Source organism: Corapipo altera, unplaced genomic scaffold (genome assembly GCF_003945725.1).
Source record: "Corapipo altera isolate COAL_440 unplaced genomic scaffold, ASM394572v1 60935, whole genome shotgun sequence".
NCBI classification, from domain to species: domain Eukaryota; kingdom Metazoa; phylum Chordata; class Aves; order Passeriformes; family Pipridae; genus Corapipo; species Corapipo altera.
In genome coordinates, this window is record NW_020885003.1 from 507,143 (window position 1) to 529,975 (window position 22,833).

The 22,833-nt window shown below is 36.6% G+C and overlaps 1 protein-coding gene across 7 annotated transcripts in view; it reads right to left on the reverse strand.

Annotated features, from left to right (window-relative positions):
• Nucleotides 1–22,833, reverse strand: part of APC (APC, WNT signaling pathway regulator) — a 96,919-nt gene that overhangs the window by 18,770 nt on the left and 55,316 nt on the right. For 4 of the 7 annotated variants that reach the window (XM_027667222.1, XM_027667223.1, XM_027667221.1 and 1 more), the window contains exons 5-10: nucleotides 20,306–20,414; nucleotides 18,656–18,769; nucleotides 13,924–14,007; nucleotides 6,997–7,101; nucleotides 3,167–3,289; nucleotides 271–649 (exon numbers count right to left, since the gene is read on the reverse strand). In XM_027667222.1, the coding sequence (XP_027523023.1) occupies nucleotides 271–649; nucleotides 3,167–3,289; nucleotides 6,997–7,101; nucleotides 13,924–14,007; nucleotides 18,656–18,769; nucleotides 20,306–20,414 (914 nt within the window). The remainder of the gene's footprint in view (nucleotides 1–270; nucleotides 650–3,166; nucleotides 3,290–6,996; nucleotides 7,102–13,923; nucleotides 14,008–18,655; nucleotides 18,770–20,305; nucleotides 20,415–22,833) is intronic. The other 3 variants (XM_027667226.1, XM_027667228.1, XM_027667227.1) reach the window with 3 other exon arrangements.

The following is a 22,833-nucleotide window of genomic DNA, read 5'->3' on the forward strand; positions in this document are numbered from 1 at the left end:
AGATTACAAATATAAACTACTAGAATTACTACCTTGAAAGCACACCAAGGTCTATGATTTAAATAAAAAGTGTATAAATAGGGTATTATATCTGTAATACATACTATTTCCTAACACTAATTCCACTTAAAAAAAACATACCTTCACACACATATATTATAATAAAACTTGCATATATTCAACAAGAAGTCAGATTAAAGTTGTACTTTCTGTAAATTCACTCTTTTCAATATATCCTTGAAACGTTTTTATACGTTCTGCAGAACCTACTTGGGTTTTTGTCCTGGTCCATGCCTTGTTCATGCGCCTCCTGCCATTCCCAACACGTTTCACAGTAAGCACGGATCTGCTCCAAAAGATGGAGCACACGGATTTCCCGTCTGCCTCGCTTATCATCAGGCTGAGAGTGAATGATGTTATGCAGTGCAGCACTGGCTCTGGCACGGGCCTCTTTACTACCACGAGAGTTTCCTAACAAGACAGAGTCTTTATCGTTGCCATGTAAAAGCTGGATGAGGAGAGGAAGACATCCAGACTGACGCATGGCTATGCAGCTGTCCTGGGAGCTAGACATTGCTAGCAATGTTCTTGACATGTCATCTTTATCATGAGTACCAAGCATTGATAACAATGAATACACCATTTCCACCTGCAGGTCAAATGATTTAAAAAATACAGTTACGTTTTAAAAACACACATTAAATTAAAATGAAGTTTGAATGGTACATATGAGCAAAAAAATCATATTTAATGGTGGAAAAAATTGTGCTATTTAAAAAGAACTAAACTCTATTACTACTTCAGCATTCATAAGCTTAATAAATTTCACTTAGTGGTTAAGTGGCTGGAAGTGAGTGGTAGTTGTGTGTAACTGTATTAATCTACAAAACCAATAGCAAAAACTTCCAGATTTCCATTGTACTAAAAGATTAAACAAAAATACTAATGAAAGTGTTTCAGTTTGGGAAAACCAAAATTTCTTTAAAATTAAATTTGTCTTTAAAAAACTATGTTCTGTATGAATCACACATTATTATAAAGATGTTCTTTGGTGAAAAACTATGCTATGTGGTATTAAATACAATTACTGTAGACAAAGGATATGAATTATTACAGAAATTTTTAGTTTACATTTTGTTAAAAAAATCTGACATCCACTGTATTTAAAGTTTTCCTTTAAAATACTTCAAACTAACTGATAATTTTTTGTTAGGAGACTGACTTGATATGGACCAGATTATTTACAACAAATGCAACACTTAAGAGTTAAATTAATACTTTTGAATCTACAGGGATTAAAAACCAATAAAGCAAACAAATGCTTATTTAATGTATATAAAATACTGAGCATTTGTCCAAATAAATTAACCCATGAAAATCCAGCATTACCCATTTAACTTGGAGTAACCAAATTTCTCATTAAAAATAGCAATTTTTGAGTGATTCCCTTGGCTGTCACATAATATTGTGGTCAAGGCACTATTTAGTTTGTATTCTCACTCTTCAGTAAGAGCTTTCAATCAAGAAATGCATTTGATTGTTCTAGTCAACTTTTAGTAGAATAACAGGATGTAGAAAATTATCTTAGATACTACCTAGAAACTCCAAACTCCTAAAGTCAAGATAAACAGGAACATTCAAAGCCAAAGCACAACATAAAGAAACTGTCAAAGGGAATTGTGAAGTTGCAGCATGTATGTTTCTTTAGAATACACTAATTAAGGAAGAACTGAGACTTTGGACCATTAGCCTAAGTTTTCTACTAAAAACAAGACATTTGCACTAGTTACCCTACCCGTGAATGATTTTATTTGGTATCTTCAGTGACAATTCAAATGTGCCTAAAGATGAGTACACAAGTTATAAAAAAATGAATAGCAGCAGGTAGACTAAGCAGCATGTATTTCTCTAAACACTATAGGATTGCTGAGGTAACAGAAATCTCAGAATCTGTGAAACTGTATGATCACATGCAAAACCCACTGAAATAGGAGCCAATTTTGTGACAGTGTAGTATCCCAATTTGGAGACCCTATCTTCCTGGTCTGGGAAAAATCAAATATAGCATTAAAACAAACCGCTTTGATTCTTACAGGAGAGTGAATTTAATCTGCTTTATGCAACTATCTTGGCAGATATTTTAACTGACAGCTACAATGTATTGTTAATTGCATTTGGAAGGTAAAAGTTTTTGACCGAGAATAAAGCTGAAGAAGTCACGAACATCAGGCTTCCAGGTGCAACAAACACTTTATAGGAAAAACTAAAATCTGTTTGTCTGTCTCTGTATAAACACAGTGCCTACAGACTCATCTTTCTGCATCTGTAAAACCATTCTTCTTTCTAGAATCTCAATCACTTTCCCTTCTTCTCAGACATTAATATTAAACATTCCCTATCCTACAGCACACTGTTCAACTCATTTCTTTGCCTGTATCCTTCCACACTGAATCCCACTCCCTGCCTTCAAGGCTTTCCCACTGTTTGTAGCTTTGGGGAGTCCTACAGTTTGCAGTGAAAATACTCGCAGACAGATGAGCTGATATCGCCTCCATTTGGGACATGCAGGACTGAAATCACAACATTATAATGCTTTTTTTAAGGTCCAAAGTAATTAATACTATGTCAAGATAATAGGTCTGGCTTCCTAGAAGACTGGGCTCAGCACACCATCCATAGTATCCACACTGCTGCTGATTCCAGAGGCAGTATGAGATCTAGTCGTTCATGAATTTGCCTTTTTCTTCCCCTCATATACTTCTGACTGCAGGCTTTTGTGGACAGACACTGTGAAGAGCTTACGTAATTTTTTTTGTCCATTTTATTTCTCAGCAACTGCATTTTTTTTGTGGATTTGTACTCTGCAAAAGTATTTGAAGAAGTGCTCTGAAAAAGGTTCATTTTCATCACTGACTATAAATCAGCATCACAAGTTTTTTAGATATTCCAGTAACTTCTAGGAATCATTTGTTCCTTACTGTAACAACTCTTAATTGATCATCAACAAGTTAAAAAAAAAATAAAATTCTGTGCATATATTTGAAAAGTATCCTAAAATTTTAACTTAATAAAATTACTATGTATGTATAGCTCCTTCAGCTAAATATTAGTACTACTAGCAGAAACAATGAGGTTATTGTATTAGTAAAAATGTAGCATTAGCGACCTGTGGTTTGTAATCTTCGGTTACCTTGGTACCCAGATGACTTGTCAGTCTGCGAGGAACAGAATAGTTACTACTAGAGCTCATAACACTGGCTGTCTCGTGGTCCATTCGAGCAGCAGAACCCTACAAATTCAAACAACAACTCAGTATAAAACAAAGTCTGAGGAAAAAAACAATCGCCTAATTCAGTTTCAGCACTGGATGAATTGCACTGACAGTAATGAAACGTCAACTTCTGTTGAGTTGGGTCCTCTCTGTCCCAACATAACTTAAGAAGTCACTGTTAAATCTGTTTTTATTAACCACTTTTCCTGAGAGTTAGCCTCAATAGAATTGTACTTTTAATGGAACTGATTTATAATTACTATTTTCACCATGTGTGAGGAGTGGACTTCGCAACAAACCTGAATAATAATTTTTACAGAGTGAAAAAAAACAGCCTCAATTTTTATGTCTTATTATGTAGTGTATAGGTCCGTACTTTTTCAGAACAAAACCGGATATGCAAGAACTGTCTAGTACCAAGAGAATCATCTGGACAAGGAGTGACCCTGTTTGAATTTGTAAATATCAAAAGCAAATTGTGAGTGGTTGAGTAATTTCTTAATGAAAAACTATAAAATAATGCTGACACTACTTGATGCCATTGTCCTAGAAATTATTGTAAACAGTATGCTCCTACATGTATTAGCAAGACTCATATATCAGCATCTTTGTCCCCTCTTAATATGTTTTGTGTATTTGCATTTTTCCTTTCCCCACCATCTTTTCCACTAATTATCTTTATTTTTCTTTTATTTGCTGTTGTTTTATTTCTTTCTCTTTCTCTGCTTCCTGTCTCTGAAGTTTCCCTTGCTATGTCACTCCCTTCTCATTTGCTTTGGGGAATTCAGAAACATATTTGTTTAGGGAACACTTTTAGTATTTAGCATCAGAACAGTGTTTTACTCAGGTAGTCACCAGTCTTTCTTTGATCTTCTAAAAAAGCTAAGATCTGTTTATGAAATTATTGCCCTTATGTGCAAAACAATGTTTTCAAACTATATGATCTATGAATATTACTTTTTTTTTCAAAAAAACCCCACAAAAACACAGAAGAAAACTCCACGGAAGACACTTTGAAATAATTTCTGTGTTTTCTATGCGCACCATAAAGAAGAACATTCCCTTCTGAGTATTGGCTGTTCATACTGTTCAACATCTTAAATGTGAAGTTGAAAGAGACTATAAATAAAAGGTAAGAATAACTTAATGCAGTGTTTGTATAGACAGAAAAGAATCTAGTTATAGTGGAGAATGAAAACACACATTATTATACTCATTTCACTCTCCCATTTGAATGCAGAAGATTTGATGCAGGTTCCAGTAGTATTATGCTACATAAGTATAACTGGAATTATTTAAATTCACACAATTTATTCCAATATATATTTCCTATGTAAACAAGCCTTTATTTTCTCTGTTGACTGTAGGAAAAAATCAAAATCTGAAAGCTTAGAATGAAAATCACATTGGATTTTCTCAATTATTCACTTAAATAACGTGCAGTGCTAAGAATATGGGAATGAATTCCCAGATTTTTACACAGAGCAATCCCTTTGTATCACCGTGACCTCAAACTACATTCAGAAGATTACAGGTTCAAAATAAATGTACATGCCAGAATTCTCCATTATTGAGCTTAGCATGATCCAAGATCATAAAAATGACATAGGTTTGGAGCACTACCTTCTAAAATGCACCACGGTGTAGACAGAAATAGCCTAATTATTCTATTGTTTCCCTCAAACTGTATCAACTTCAATTCAGACAACTAATTCTTTCAGAGCCATCATGCGGCCTTGCTACTCAGAGGAGGATGCGAGGATGCCCAATGAAGTGTAACTGCATTTCTTATTGGCACCTAAAAACTAATGTGAAAGAACTAATGGAAGGTGTGGCCATTCATGTAAGAAAATGGGAAATAACAAGGAAATGTTGCGCTAACCTTTCCTGTGTGGACCCTTCTCTTTCAAAATCCTCTCCTCTCTACTTCATCTTGTTTTCTCCTTTCATACTTTTCGGTCTTTAACTCATTGTTTTACCAGGCTTGCTATCTACCCTGTCAATTTGGCAATTTTACCTGGTTTGTGACATATTTTCTTAACAAGATGGACAACTGGAATCAATTCCTTTATGAATCTCGCAAAACAAAGGTTTGAAAATAATTTTAGTTAGGCATAAAGGTAATGAGTGTAACGGAAAAGAGAAGACAGCTGAAAGATGGTGCAGAAAAGGATATACCTGAATTCTGAAAAATCCTGGATTCAATTGGCAGTGTTTCAATTAACACTGGCTACCAGTTAGAACCAAACGATTTGGCTGAAACTTTTTTTTTTCACTCCATTGAATACTGACTGCTCGAAGTATACTGAGCTGGTTTATCAGAAATAAATGTTACACCCAATCCATTAAACCTTTCTCTGTCTGGACTTGCACTGAAAGCAAGTAATCCCCAGATGGCTGTTTTAACACAGATAGAGTGTCCTGGCTCTATCCACCTCCAGGAGGAAGGAATATGCATGTTTTACACATTTTTATAAGGCAAAAGTCAGAATTTTACAAATCCTCAACATAAGGTCTCAAGTGAAGTATGAATGAATCTTCCACTTGCATAAGTCTGCCAAGATATGACAATCCCTTCTTCCTTCCTTCTCTGTAAAATACACTGTCCAGAAATACTCCTAATTCATCCTCTGAATATGGATGGTACACCAACAATGCATCAATTATTTAAATACATTATGCTTTCAGCCCCAAAGCAGCACTGAACTCTTTTCTTCCCAAACAATAAAGCTGTCATAAGAATTAAGAGTCAGAGCCTCAATAAGATATGGATGATAGAATTTAATTCCAAACGGTGATCAAATGTATTTCAAAAGCAAAATCACAGGCTGTGCTTACTGTTTAATGAAGTGAAATATTCTAGCCAAACCACAGTTCTTTCTGACAAATCTTCTTTACAAGATACTTTCAGAAATATTTACATAATTCCACTTCCTTAGATTAGCAAAAATATTTTACATATGAATTCAGTTATTAAATCTATATTGTGAAGTTTTAAGAACCCAAATTACTAGTGGGAATGTCTCAGTTACAGCTGAAAATCATGAGGGGAATGACCATGGTAAATAAATAAAAGTATTTTTAGCCAAAGAAAGAAGTCATAAATATTGATGAATATTGTTTTTAAAAGACAAGAATTTAATGTACACCTCAAAATATTCCACTAATGTATTTCTCTAATAAAAGGAAAGCAATGAAAGATTATTTAGAAGCATTTAAATAACCTGCAGCCTATTTCCAGGAGATTATCTCATTGATACTATGGTTTCAAAGCTTTAGATAAAACAGTATTAAAGAAGCATTAATGATAAACCTGCCATTTGGTTCTTCTCTTTTTTTAAAAATCACTGATATTTCAGTGGTAAATTCTAAAGTGAAAATTTAAACAATTTTCCATAATTAAATCACACTTTCAATATTAAAATTCACCTACAATAAAATACATTCTCCATAGCCATTCTTGTTATCTCCTTCAAAGCATTAGGCTCATTAATCATTTAAACAAAGAAAAAACACTCCCTGCATTATTGAATATTTATACTTTACCTTATTAAAAAATTTCCTTCCAGTAAATACAAGAAATTTCCCACACAGAGATGGAAAAAAGGAAAATACACATATTTTTTAAAGGAGTAGGCATACATAGTAAGGTAATTCCAACACATTAAGCAACACATACCTCAAATATTTGATTACATTAAACCCACACAAAATACTCTATTTACCTGACCAGTATTGCTAGCTGCTGCGTTGATTTCTGCTGCTCCCTGACCTTCATTCTGTCTCTCCGTATCATGGGAACCTGCATCGTGCTTGCTTTGAGGTGCTCTCTGCAGATACAAGAGTTTAGGAAATTACATACTGAAATGAAGTGCACTTTATCATTCAAAGCTTTCTGGCCTGTGAAAGCATCTCTCCTACACTCTCACAAAGCCATCCAAAAGCACTTTGCATTTCACAAGCCTGAGCCTCAAAAATTAACAGCCGAGACTGAGCGTCTTTGAAAGGCTGCAAGATGAAAGTGGAGCCCGTCCTCTGAGGATTACAGCCCTGCAAGACAAAGGATTCGCTGTGACACACAGGAGCACCATTTTCCACCAGCTGTGCTCACATCCCTATCGGAAATGTAACAGAACTGGAGCAAACAACTGTCTGCTCTGCTCTGCCACATGATCCCTGCATTTACTGGGGACTACGGTAGCACAGCTCAATTAAGCTTCGCATTCAAAGACAAGTAATTTCTGCTTGAACAGAACGATATCTGTACTGTAAGAATCCTTCTAAATGCCAAGGACAAATAGTGCAGGAATTACCACTGTGACAGAAATAAAATTTATATAGCCTGATACTGACCCATCTAATATTCTGTCAAAATAAATTTAACTGATGTGCTAAGCTGGTACAGACAGGTTTCAGTTCCTTCAGCAAACTGGAGTTTTATACATCTACATGAAAATTAACCTGGGTTTCCCTGCTACTGACAAGGATCATGAGATCAAAAGAGAAAATCAGGCTTTTAAATATAGTTTCCTAATGAAGTAAACAGAATGTGGCACTTAGTGCCATGGTCTAGTAACCATGGGTTGGACTTATCTCAGAGGTCTTTTCCAACCCAGTTGATTCTATGATTCTATGAATAATTGAGCACTTATAAAGTATGTGAAGTATCCAACATTATCTATTAATGTGTTTAAAACATTTTAGATTTTCAGAAAGACATGAATGTCCATGGAACATTGAAGACTGGTTGAAGACTGAAACTGAAAGCAGGATTATTTTTCAAGTATTAGTCTTGTTGCCAAATCTCATTTTATAGACTAAGAGGCTATTACCTTAACAGACAAAACAATCTCAAATAACTTGTTTAGCTACACTTGGTATATTACATGAAGTTTCTATGTGACTCTGCAACGGTCTTTAGCAGAACAGCCTATAGAGCATTGTCTGCCTTACCTTGATTAGAGGATATTTGTCTTTGACTTTTAGCAGAAACATACCGCTCTTCAAGGTACATACACTGAAACATCTTCAGTTACCCAGTGATCAAACTCATACAGTATCACTGGCATAAATAACTCTGTTTTGTTCCTATAGAGTCTCAAACCCAGAAAATATGTAATGTTGAACAGAACTTCAGAAACCAGTAATTAACTATAATACATGTGAAGCGATAACTTAAAAATTAAATCTATACAGTTTAACTCAAGGAATAAGGCAGGTCAAAGAACACAATAATATTACATGAAGTAATGAGAAAATTGGAAAAAATTATGAGTAGAACATTTCTTAACATTATATGTTCAGTTATGGAAAACAAGTAACCCCCAATAAGCTACTATTCTTTTAAATCTCATCTGTAATTTTAAAGGTCACCATCCCTTGTCACTGTGTAAGAAATGATATTGCTACTGGTGCTCATACAGTAACTACAGAACTTTGATTCCCAGTACTAGAGGGGAGGTCCCAGCCAAGATCAGGCCTTGTTGTACTATGTGCTGAATACAATACAGTATAGGCTGAATCCCTGTCTCACAACATTTTCAATCTTGAATGAAGTGTAATTATGAGTTTGACAAAAACTAGATCTAAGCCTCCAGTATAACTCAGGACAGAATTTTCCAGTCATGAGGTGACATTTTCAATCCCATGTAAAAAGCAGTATTAAACATGTCTAGAGGTAAAAAGCTGAATGGTTCATTAGCTGGGCTCTACCCACTGGGTCACCTAAAGGGGGATAACAGTACTCTTCCAAAAACAACCCTGGGGTTGGGGTAATTTTTTTGGGGTGTTGATGAGGGTATATGTATGTTGATGAGGGTACATGTATTAAATAGTTCTGCTGCATCTGCAGCACATACACACAGGTATTTCATTCACTGACAAGAAAAGTTTCTGCTCTCCTTGACACTCTCTTTCTCGTCCTACTCACATACATTTCATTTACTAAAAGCTATTTGTGAATGAGCTGGCTTCCCATTCCCCCCAAGTACTCTCAAAAATACACCATTACAAAAAGTAGTCTACAAAACATGTAAATTAATTCAGAAAGTGATTTCTAGCAGTTACTAGCAGGGTTCTCTAACTTTAAGTGCAATACGTGCTCATGACATGCACACACATTAAGGTCACATGAGTTAACAGATGCACTTGAACATGAGATCTGCAAGTTCACAGTGAAAGAGTTCTTACCACTTCAGTTACTGAACTAACTTAAAGTAGGCTGTTCTCTTCATGCAGACTGGCTCAAAGGAGTTAATGACAACACAGGTAGCAGACAGTAGGCTATTAATTGAAAACTGAGTATTTTTTATAGATATTTATTATAGATATATTAATGTATGTTTAAGTAAATATATTTATATGAAAATATTACGTATCCACACATATGGATAATGACAACAGATTTTTGTACAGATCTAGCATTTCCGTAAATAAATATTCATCTGATAGACTGCCAATTAGTGGTTAGAAAGATAGTATAACCATCGTAAAGTTTGTCACCTTTTCACAGTACCTTTCAACACAGGACCTGTGGATGAAAATACAGAACCTACCAACTACACCAGCAAAGATCCAGAGCATTTACAGAGCAGCAGGCTCTGTAACCTCTACATGAGGCATAGCAGGTGGAGAATGGCACATAGGTCCCTGGGTAAAACAGCACCACCTGTTTCAGAGCTTGACTTTTGAGAAGGCATAAGCTGGGTTTATAACCCCTGCTATTTCTGAAGGCTGGCATCACACCACCAAGTCAGTTTAACAGATTACATTTGTTTGCTCTTGCAGAAAAATGGTGGGAGACTGCATGTGAATATATTGTGTACTACAGGAATAAGGAGCCGCTCCCTCTGTCTTTGCCACAATTTTCTAAATATTTCTGAAGTCAACAATAACTATCACTCGTCAGTTATTAACTTCCATGTATTTACAAGTAGAAAATTTATAAACTCTAGCTAATTATGACATTTGCAAGCACAGTAGGCCTTGATTATTTTTGCTAAGAAAACCGATTATAAATAGTTTTACCTAATACTCTGTCAACATGAGTTGCCAAAGCGGTCCACTGTACATTCAGTAGGTCAGAAGACCATTTTAGGCATAAAACACTGTTTTTTTCCCCCAGTATTCAACTACCCTTTTCTTTTTCTGTGTGTTGAAAACTACAGATACCCTATTATTTTCTAGATACCAGAAAATGCTTATTTTGCCATTACTTCATATTAAACACAATATACATACATGTGTTAAGTAACATAATAAGAAAAAGAACAATGCAACAAGTAAAATTAAGAAAGCATATATTTGAAATACTTTGCTACAGCTGAGTCAAAGAAAAAATAAACTGAGTCAAATCCTTGAGAACACTCCTGTCCATCACAGTTTAGAGCTTGCTAGGAATAATCTTTGTGAAAAATAAAGTCTTTACATTTTATCTACAGCAACACTGCCCAAGGGAAATACTTCACATATTTCAAATGATAGATATTATGAAAGAAAGGCCTGTACTACCATAAGAAAGTGAAACCCCCACGCTAAACACTTGCCAAGAATTTGCTTTTTTTCTTTTAAATAATTTCAATTTGTACCTAACAGCCAAAAATTCTCTTTGGACAGGTTTAACTCTACAGTGGATTTCAAATCTTATTATGAAAATCTTGCAAAATATTTAATAGAAGTTTCATGAAATTTGAAGGTACCATCACTTGCACGTAAATTACTTCAATCTTTTCTAGAATCATTCACAAGACTTGGCAGTTTGCCAAACCTTAAAAATGCACTAAAATACATGCCAGAATTTTCTCTGCTAATCGATTTCCAAAAGCTATTTTTATGTTACAGTGTTGTGTTTGGTCTTATTCTTCAAGATACATTGCCCCTGGATTCCACAGTGAATGACATCACCACAGGGCCAACTGTATCAGCAGACAGGTTGTGATATTTGTTATTGCTGTTACCAGATCTTTATAAGAAGCACATTCAATTTGGGTATCACTGTATTGGGCACAGTATAAAAGTATAGCAAATGTCTCACACCTGTATTTTTCAGTTACATGGACTCTGCAGTTTGAGTGCTACTGCCTTCCCCCTCGCCATCAGAAAATTTCAGAATTAGATCCAGATTAGAGCTGTAAGAGATACTCATCACTTGGAAATGATTAAAACACACTATAAAGTACTAGCGTGCATGTAGTGACTGCCTCCTTTACCACTAGTACTCTGGTAACTCTGTCCTAAAACATCTAACTATTCGACTAGACATCCCAACATTTTACAGGTAAGACACACCATAACAAAATTGCAGTATATCATAACTTCAGTTTATGTGGCAGCCAAATAATTTGGTGAAAGGAGTGAAAAACTAGGACAAAACCTTTTTTTTTGTAGTCACATCTCAATGCTGGTTGAGCTCCTGACCTTAAGTAAGTTTAAAATACTGAGGTTTTTTTAAATCAGAATAAGAAATAAACACTCTGGGGACAGGAGCTATTTGACTACATGGGACAAAAGTATCCGTCGAGAGGCTGACCAGCCAGGTAGGGAGAGCTTTACACTGGAAATGACAAGGGCCAGAGTGATTCCTCAACAAACAACTGACAAGCTGGAAGGGCAGGGCAGGCAAGGCAAGGGCCCTGGCTGATGGGAACACAAGGGCAATCCACATGATTAAAATAAGAGCAACGTCCTTGAGCACAGGCACATAAGGAACAAGGTGCAGCAGAACAGCCTTGGGAAAGCTCTCAACCTGGGCTGGAGAACTGGCATGGCTGGATGTCCGTCTCCGGCACATGTCTGTGTGTGAGCAGACAGGAGGAGTTAACGTGAATGCAGTCATGGGGCTGTACCCTCACTGGGATCACAGAGATGTGGTAGAATAGTTCCTATGACGAAGACTGCAACTGAGAAATACAGGTCTCTTCTCCCCTCTAAAAATGATAGGATAAGAGGAAACAGCCTCAAGTTGCAGCAGGGCAGGTTTAGATTGCATATTGGGGAAAATTTCTTCACCAAAAGGGTTGAACAGACTTCCCAGGAAGAGGTGGGGTGACTGCCCCTGCAGATATTAAAAAGATATGCAGATGTGGCACTTGGGGGCATGGTTTAGTGGCGGACTTGGCAGTGTCAGGTTAATGGTTGAACTCAATGATCTTAAAGATCTTTTCCAGCCCCAATGACTTTGTCGTCCTAAGTGAGGGAGGGAAGTTTTCCTTTATGCAAGACAGCAGCTACAGTGCATGGTGCTCTGCCTGAGGATGAGTCAGTCAAGAACTTATGGGTGAAGATTAGCAGGCAGACCAACATGGGAGTGTGGAGGACATCTTCTAAAGACCTTCTTATCTGGAGAAAGAAACAGAGAGAAGTTTTCCAGGAAACTGTAAGAAGCTTCGTGTGTAGAGGCCCTGGCCTCACAGGACCTCTTTAAGTCTGCTGGAGGGATAATAGCAGGAGGAAACATTCCAGGAGATCTGACTTCTCTGATGTCAATTTCTGGACACAAGTCATCCAAGGGTCAAGAAGGAGAGGCCCTGTGCTGGCTTTGATACTTAAAAACAAAGAAAGAACTTGCTGAGGACATGAAAGTTAGAAATAGCCTTGGTTGCAGTGACAATGAGATGGAAGAGTTCAGGATCCTAAGAGGAGGGGAAAGGGCAAAAACCAGGACCACAGACCCCACCCCCACTGGAGAACAGGCGATTTCAATCAAAAGCTTAAGGAATTGGAGCAGTTCTCATATGCAGAGAGGCTGAGAGAACTGGGACTGTTCAGCCTGGAGAAAAGAAGGCTCAGGGAGATATCAAGGCGCATAAACACCTGGATTGACTCATATGTAAAAAGACCAGGCAACTTTAATTTCACACACTACTGGTCTGACTCACCTATAAAAACAGTTTTTCCCCAGATCCTGGAACAATGATACCAGTATTTTTCAAAATGGAAAAATATACATCCGTTACTAATCCAAATGCTGCTTTGAGCTTTCACTGTAGTTATTTTGGGTGAAGACAAACCATAAAATATTCATGTCCAACACACTCTATATTTAATTTACCAATACAACAAATGGAGTTGACATTCTAAGTGAATTTCCACTACGAGAGCAGTTTTTCCTAATGGCAATTACTACCACGGACTCTGTAATTTACAAGAAACATCCTGTGTTTCTTAATATATAACCCAGTACTTAAACACTAAAAATATACCAGGCTTCTATAAAGGTCTGACAGAAGCTGTATCAATCCTATTTTTAAACTTATCTCCTTCAAAAGACAAGCACATCATGAAGGTGCTTATCAGAGATTCATATTTAGAAAGGCATGTACAACTGATGGCTGTAATTATTTGCTGAAACCAAGACTCAGCCTTTATAATACACTGCATGATAACATTTTTATTGAAAATTCAAGTTAAACTTATAACTGATATATCATTATTGATTAAAGCTCCACAGTAGCTTTAAGACTAATCCAAGTATTCCACCCTCAGGTCACTAGAAAGAGAGCAAGTAATACCTTAAGAATACTGACTAGTTGATTAATTGTGACATCAATTGCTGGTGGAAATAATCCTGACTATTACTTTATTCAAATAATTTGGGTTTTTAAAAGAAAAAGATACATACCACAATCAAAAAGGGCAAGTAATTGCTCACTAACCTCTGCTTCAGCTGCTTGTGATTGCAGGAGCTGTCGTATGCGAAGAATGTCCTTTTCTATTTGTTGAATTCTCGCCACCCTTGCCTGAAACGAATGGATTTTCATGTTTGATTTTGTTCAAAACCTCCTTTTCCTTACTGTACTTAGTGACACTGAGAAGAGTTCCTTGCAAATAACACTGACTACAAAGCAAACCTACTTCAGCTGGTACATGCAGTAGGTACTACATGCAGTAATTCAAGTGTGCTTCCTAACAGAAGACAGGCATGACTGCAAGCATCCAAAATATAGTGAGTAGTCGGGATTTTAATAAAATTGATACCCATTTGGATGTCATAAGTCACCACATGACACATTCAGGTACAAACAAATGCTCCCATTATCTTGCACAATATTCCTGCTTCTGAAACTGACATTTTATGCAGATCTTTAGTGAATTTTTTCACTCTCAAATATTAGAGTTCTACTTGCCTTACAAAGATTTGAGAGAGATTTATACTTGCAGAGTGTCTTGAAAGTATGAGACCCTGACTGATTTCTATTATATTCAGGTACTATAATGATTTGGGAGTTTTGCTTATGCTCAGCCTCTGAAATTTTCTGCTTCTACAAATCTCAAAAAATTTAACAGGCTAAGTATAAAAAAACCTATGTACTGCTTCTTTGGTTTATCTGGGATTGTACAGACATCTCTAAATCAGTCTTTTACAGCCATATTGCTACTCATTTCCCACTGCAACTATTCTGTAGTTAGTAAAGAGAATGTTAAAAAAACCCAAAATGTTACAGGATCCATGTACTTCACACCAGTTGTACAGTGAAGCACAGGATGCCTTGCGATTCTGTGAAATGATAACTGTGAAAAGTTATACATCTCTGCATGAACCTAATAATTTATTGACATTATTTGACTTAGAATGGGGACAGAACACCAAATTGATTAAACAGTATTTTTTGTGTGATGGATAGATTAATGAAGTGGATACATAGTTGAAAGAAAAATTCTGATTCTTTTACTCAATTAACATTTACAATGCTACACTAAAAAAAACAATCTAGTGGACACTGCAAGAATCAGCATTATCACCAATCTTATTTAACACATTTATAATCTAAAACTGGAAGCAAGATGAACTTTTAACTAATGCCAAAAGATACACAGGGAATAGAATCACAATATTATCTGGAAAATTCAGAATTATAGAAGAAAATATACCCACAAAACAGAACAAATTACTGACACACACATCAGAAGCAGCTATGGGAAAAGCATCACAAGCATCAATGTTTAGTTGAGATGCAAAGATACAAACATTTGAGTATATATTTGATTTGATTTTGTAAATCAAAATATCAGAACACACATAGAAGTTTCAGCATAGAGGCAAACAGATAATTCATCCCACCCTTTGCATTTAAGTATTAGAAAGATAGTAAAAATGTATTTTTGGGAATAACTATGCATGACTGACAAAATGTGTCTCTCCCTGTCCTTAAGAATTACCTCAATTTTACAGAACCACAGAACAGCCTGAATTGGAAGAGACCTTGGAAGCTCATGTATCCCAAGTTCCCTCCCATGGTTAGGAACATCTTCAAGATTTCTGAGAGTCCTGTCTGGTCTGACCTTGAACATTTTCAGGGATGGGGTACCTACTACCTCTTGGCAGCCTCTCCCAGTGTTTCACCACCCTCACTGTAAAACATTTCTTTCTTGTACCTAATCTAAATCTACCCTCTACTAATTTAAAACCATTAACTCTTGTCCTGTAACAACTATTCCCTGCTAAAGTTTTTTATAGATCCCCTTTAAATACTCAAAAGCCATACGCTTCCCCTAAATTTTCTTCCAGTGTAACCAGCAATTTATCCCATAAAGGGCATCAAGAGAATCTGAGTATATATACGCACCCAAGCACAGGGAAAAGTTTTGTGCAGATGAAAACAATTAAATATTGCATGATTTGCCAAGTATCACTAACTAAGTTGCCCAAAGGGACAGGAATTCAGCTCATCCTTTCCAATTTTAGTCCAGAGATTTAAACATCAGGCAATTCTTCTTTCTGCCAATTCATTATTTGTATTACATGGAAACTGGAGAATTCCACTATCCAGGAGCATATTTAGTACCAAACACCACAGAAGCAGAAAAAAAAATGCATTTTCTTCCACAAAGGGGTACAGCTTAATGGTGAATAGGTAAAAATCTGAGATACACAATAGAACAGGCACCAGGAATGTGTTTAATTTTACAACCTATTTAAGAAACATCACTTTTGATTTCTGTTTGTTCATAGAATATTCTCATTCATTTTTATATTTACTTGTAACCTTTATTAACATAAAATTGTTGGATAAAATAACAATATTTGAAGTTACAGTTATTTGGCTTTCACTGCTCCAGTAAGGTTTCTAACAAAAGAAATAAAACTCCTCCACATTCAAAGTGATGAAAAAATAGTCACTTTATTGAAAGTAAAAATAAGCAGTAACATTTTGTTTTAAAATGTTGTTTGGATTTTTATGTTTGTTCGGGTTTTTTTCAAAAATAAAGATAAATAATAGACAAAATTATTAATGGCTTGGCCTACATTTACATACAAGATCATTGTATGTATTTTCATCTGTGCAAGACTCCAGGATCCAAACTTTCTTCTAACTTCAGTGGTCTGCTGTTTCAGCAAACTTCAAGGGATCCTGGGATTAATTCTTATAAGAATGATAATTTCTTGTGAGATTTTAAGGAACACTTAACCTAAAAAAAAAAATAGATCCTTCTTGTTCTGGTATGAAGGAAAAAAAAATTCTGTTTGAACACGTATTCAGTTTTAGAATTGAAGTATTTTTTAAATATATGTTACAGAAATTAAGTTTGCTTCTACTTAATACTAAGCATACAGGCTACAACATTTGAACAGAGCAGAAAGGAAGTGGGAAAACTACAAAGTTGAATATACTTGCCAAATAATTTTTTTTTCATTTTTGCACATTTAAACATGACAGTGAAATAATGCAGAAATTGCTTTTATGTATTTGTACACCCATGAGCTTCTACACATTTCCGGCACTGGTCCTTGGAGAATGGAACCAAGGGGAATTACCAGTTCAGTTCACAAGAAGCACATGAGAATCAGTAACTTCCCATTTTATAATCTTTATATAATCACACTAGGTACTGTAATTTCTCTAAGTATGGAAGTGTTACACATAGGTATATACAGAGAGAGGGTGAAACAGCTGTGACAAACACCTTGAAAAGCATTAATTCAGAAACCCATAAAATATTTCAACATCTTGGCAGCATTTTGCCCCCACATAACTAAAAAAAAAATGACAACCAAACAAGCAGGGAAGAGATAAATTCAGGGACAGCTTAATTACTTTCATAGTGATATAACTACAGTCATGGTGTGACTCTGCATAATTTCTTTTCATCTCTGCCTGAGTGCATCTAGAATTTTGCCAGCAGCCTAGCCTACCTATTTAGCTTAATTAACCTTTCTCTGGCTTAAGCTTGTTGGCAGCTAGAGAACTTTCCTGGAAGTTCTACTGTGAATGCCCTAACACCTTCTTCTGCAGGACTTTCACTCAAGACAGGCTGACACAGCTGAACTCATGCAGAGCATGACCACTGCTGATAAACCTGGATAATACAGCCTTGCAGCTCCCAGATCAGGGCCAGCTACCACCCAGACAGATTAAACTTGGGTCTGTCTGAGCACATCTATACAGACAAATCCCTGCACAGCCTTTGCATACATAACTGACGACTGCAGGGTATCTGCTCTGCTAAATACTTATAACCAAATGCACTTTCTAAAAAGTTCTACTAGATGATTCACTTTTAAATTTAAAGCAGCTGTTCTGATACCAACAAAACTAAATGTAAAAATAAAATAGAAATTTTTCTCATGTAGCAGAATTTGTGTTGAGTAAACCTTGTGCAAAAAGTAAAGAGACTATTTTTATTGAAAATATTTATTTTTGTAACATTCACCAAAAAATCCCCCAAAAAACCTTACCAAGATGGTAATTTAACACCTCTGGAAATAAACAGCAATAAATAATTCAAACTGTTGCTCTGCTACTGTGGGGGAATAGTTTTTATAACCAGCAAGCAACTGATTATTTAATTTACGGGTTGCACACAATTACATTCTGATTTATGCTTCCAGGTGAGTGTGTCACATGTTTAAGACATGTACGTTGTCCTCATCATGAATGCAAAACAACTCTTGGTGAGAGCAAACAACTTCCATATATGTATGTGGATTACATTTTACGTGAATACCTTATTTTCAAAGATTATGCCCTGATATGAGGTTTGTGGTTAAGGAAACCTAGGAACAGAAGCTCAATTTTCTTCTGAACTTAAAACCATGAAAAAAACACAGAACAAAAGATGCAAAATGAGCAGTTGCAAACACATGGACTTTTATGAAGCTAAAATGGTAGTAAATTATTAGCAGAAAATAATTAAAAATATTTTCTTTTGAAGAAATTGTCTCCATCTGCTGAATCAAAAGGCTTTTTCAAAACAGGGCAATGAGAGTACTTTTTGCTGAACAGTTATTTCCCATGTTCTGATTCCTCTTTTTTATTTGAATGGCCAACTAAATGTCATAAGGTATCACTGTGTTTACATACAATTTAAAGATACATCTACCAATAATACAATAAAAATGCAGGAAAACATTTTCTGTTCCTTTTAATAGTGAAAGACAAACTATACCTGTGCTCGCTTCTCCATGTCCTGACAGGTACCCAGCTGTTCTTCCATTGCAGCTCTAATTTGTCTTGCCTCATACTCCAACTGCCTTCTGGTCATATCTGTCTGCAAGGAGAACTGAAACCAAAGTACAGAGAAGGCATTTTAGTCAATAACATTTATGTAAACAATGTACTTCTCAGAACAAAAGCAGAACAATTATTTTTCCACAACAAACTTCATAAACAAACAAAATATAGTAACAGATTCTTAAAACGTGACAGCATTATGAAAAACAAGAACACATGATGTTGTTCCATCAGCAGATCACCTGTGGGTTTTGTCAAATGACTAAATATAACAGGGAAACATAGAGAAAGTATTGTTCATTACAAGTCAAGAACATCTGGCTATTACCAATGAAATTACTATGTGTGCCATCTAAATGGGTATTTTCAAAAATATTCAGAGGCATCAAACTACTGAATATTTTTAACTCTCCTGTGAGAAAAGCACAACTGTTAAACCCAGGAGCAATCACACAGGTTCAGAGAAGACCTTCCCACTGATAAGATTTTTCAAGTCAAAGCACTTCACTGGTTTTGGACAATTACTCAGATTGTAAGTAAATGAGTCTCTAAGAGCCTTCCCAGAAGAGCCCTCCCAGAAGACTTCACCAAGGTCAGTTCAGAGAGTCAAAATAATACAATCATATGCAAATACCAAATGGGATCCTTCGTTCTGTTGTGGCTGGACTAAGTAGTAATGGATACAGATTACCACAAAAGGTGTTTAGTGTAGATGATAAGTAAGACATTCTAATCACAGGAGCAGCTAAGTGAAATTATTACCTATGAAACTGAGGAGGCAACCTTAAAACCTACAGTGACACAGATACTACTGACAGCGCCTTTGGGAATGGGTTGCATTTCTTCAAAATCCTTTTCAGACCTTCTCCCTTGCTTCTGGTGCTCTGCTAAGCTCAGCCATGACTTCGTGTCACTTTTGCCCACTGACACAAGTGTTTCCATTGTCTCTTTCCATCTCCAGAAGCCTGTTTATTCATCAAGTACGACTCTCTAAAGATGGGTAACCAGGTCTTCCAAACACTGTATATGTGAAGGAATTCACTGCAAACATAACCAAGTTGCTGTGATCTAACAGGAAAACTTGTATTGTCTGGGAGATCAGACATCTTCATTTTCCCAGATAATGGTGACTTGACTATGGAGGTGCCAAAGTAAAAACTTTAAGCAATAATACCTGCGTAGGCTACAGGCATCACTTCACTGATTGGTATGAAATAAAAGGTCTTGTGTACACTGTCTCTTAGGCTAATATTGCTCTCAAAAATAGAAAAATCCACTAAACAACACAACAGAAAAGACCTCTGGGGGACAGAGTTGAAGAAGAAGTGTACTAACATGTAATTCATTTGTCATAACAACTTCTCAATGTTCCTCTGTTATCATTGACATTTATACTAAAAGGTATGAATTTTGGATGTGTAAAAATCTACACAAAAATTTAGATTAAGTCACCTTTACACAGTGAATGAAAAAACATTTTAAATTAAAATTATAGTCGAGAACATCACCAAATTAATAAAATACACACCATCTAAACAGAGATCGCAGCACCAGATACAGGACCAAGCACTTTGAAGGTACTTACATTTTCAGTAAGGGGAAGACTATCAATCCTTTTAGTCAAGTTCTGAAGCTGGGCATAATACCAGTCCTTTTCTTTCTCTTCCTTCTCAAGCTCCGCAAGTAAAAGAGATCTATTAAAAGCAGAAGCAGGAAGTGTCTCACTATTTACACCTCATTTCCATATGTAGGTATAGAAATAGGCACAAATACCCATAAAAAACGTTAGATGAGAAAGGAGGTTTGAAGAGGGCACTACGAAGACATAGGAGGTGAGTGCAGTTCCCCAGCCCCAGCTAAACAACCTGTCCACTCCTCTGTGCTGAGCATATCAGGTCCACATCCTTAAAAGACAAAAATATCTATATTTCTCTAAAAAACAGCTCTGAAATCCAGAGCTAAGAGACCTTTTATGAAATCAAAACCAGCTACTAGTCAAAAACCCCTAATTTTAAAAGTTTTGGTACAATTTGTTCTAATGTGAGAGAGAAGAAGTTTTCAGACACGCACAATTAATATAGGGGGAGGGGAATATATTACAATTTATTATTAACATATATACATATATATATACACATGTAACAATTTAACTATCTCTTCTATGGGAAACAATACATATACATAGACCGTCTCTCCTTTCCTTCAAAAAAGAGTCCAGAAAGAAAGGAGAAGTCCTCTTTTCACTTTCAGGCCACACCTCTTCCAAATCAATCTTCTGTGGCAGTGGTGTCTCTTATTTTTAAGGCAGCAGTTTTGATTTGTCACAGCTAGAACTCAGTCCAACTGACTCTTTCTTCCTAGAACTGAGTCCAACTGACTCTCTCCATCTGCTTTGTTCTCGGATTCACTGGTCCGGTTCGCTGCTGCTGCAGGGTCCAGCTAGCTTCTCACCACTCCTCCCCTCCAAGGTGGGAAGAGGCAGTGAGGTCAGCTGGAAAACTTCTGAGGAGTTTAACTCCCGCAGTCCTGGCTAGGCCAGGACAGTGGGGCCCCAGGGGCTCCCCCAAACCCAGCAGGGGAGACTCCCATCGGCACTTACATGACTGTATGCTGCAGCCGCCTCTCCAAAGGGTCATGGTTAGCCCGCCTGGCCTGCTCCAACCCAGGAGTCTCCCTGATCTTCCGGGGTCCCCCTTGGTCGCTAGCTTCAGGAGGCTTCTCTCAGAAGCTGTGCTGCTCCTGGACCCTTGGCCAGGAGCCAGTGGCAGGGGCCCCCCAGCCCCACACGTGGTGCTTTCAAAGCATGGTTGCTTCTCCTTCTAGCTACGCAGTTAAAATTAACCTCTTCTGATTTTGTGAGTATGTAATTTCCACAAGGGCACACAAAGTTTTTAATTGGTCCAGTATCAAAAACACCACCCCTGGGCAGACTATCACAAGCCCCCAGGGGGAAAGATTTTTTTCAAACCACCACAGAACTAAGTCAAACAGATTCTTTAAATACATACTTTTAAATTCTTCCTTCTACGTTTTGTGTGGAAATTTGATTATTTTCTCAAATCATGACTGGGATGTATTACCAAAGTAGTAAGGGGAAGTCTGAATTTTTGTTGTACGTTGTATGTTCCTTACTGACATATAGTAATTATCCATAATGTGTTTGTATGCTTTATAAAAGTTCATATGCTCTTGTCCACAACCTGAGAGGAATGCAGAAGTTAATGGATGGGAAATAATACCAGGCAAACTTGTATGCAGCTTTCTGTCTTCAAACCACCATAAGTTCCAGCTTTAAAAATATTTCAAGCTAATTTTGATGATTTGACATTTATATTCCACATTCAATGTAAATGACCTGGCCAGCGTTTAAATGGAAAATCGAAACAGAGAGGATCCCTCCCTTCAGCTGTGAGAGACTGAAAAACTGCACACATCTAAGAGTGATAAATGCCTGTAAACATAAACAGAATGACATAAATTTCCAGATTTGATCCAACAGTTCTGTTGAAACAGAACTGTTTTAAGAATGTCAAAACTACACATTAAGTCATTTACTGTGAAGCTTTAACATCAGGCAGGTTTACAGTCAAAATGAGTGAAAAGATGCAGCAAACAGCAATTTCTATACCACGGCAGGCAACTGCAGCAGTATTATAAAACAACAGTTATTCTTCAGCCACAAGGATGGGACTGCCAGAAATTCCTTAAGACCTTCAGACAGACTGAAGGAAAAACTAATAGATGGTGCTTGGGGAAAGCCTGTTGAGAAAGTAATTTTTTTTATCTCCCATCTGACCATCCTCTTACCACATACCCTGGGTGCCTAATCCCTGCACACACAGGCATTCTGCATGGCTTCCCTTTTTACCACCTTGGGTGCCCATGCAGCAGCTGTGTCCAGTTTGTGAAATAAAATCTGCAAAAGCATAATCAATGCAATCCTTATAAAACCTATTTTTACCATAGGAGGATTTGCAAATGTGAAAGGACAGACTAATTCTGCCTCTGGATGTCAAAGAACTGGTAGCAAAAGCTGGAGGGATTACTTTCAGCTAAGTAAACATGTGATTAAGTTCCTCTTGTGAAATGCAGGCTACTCAGTTTGTGAGACAC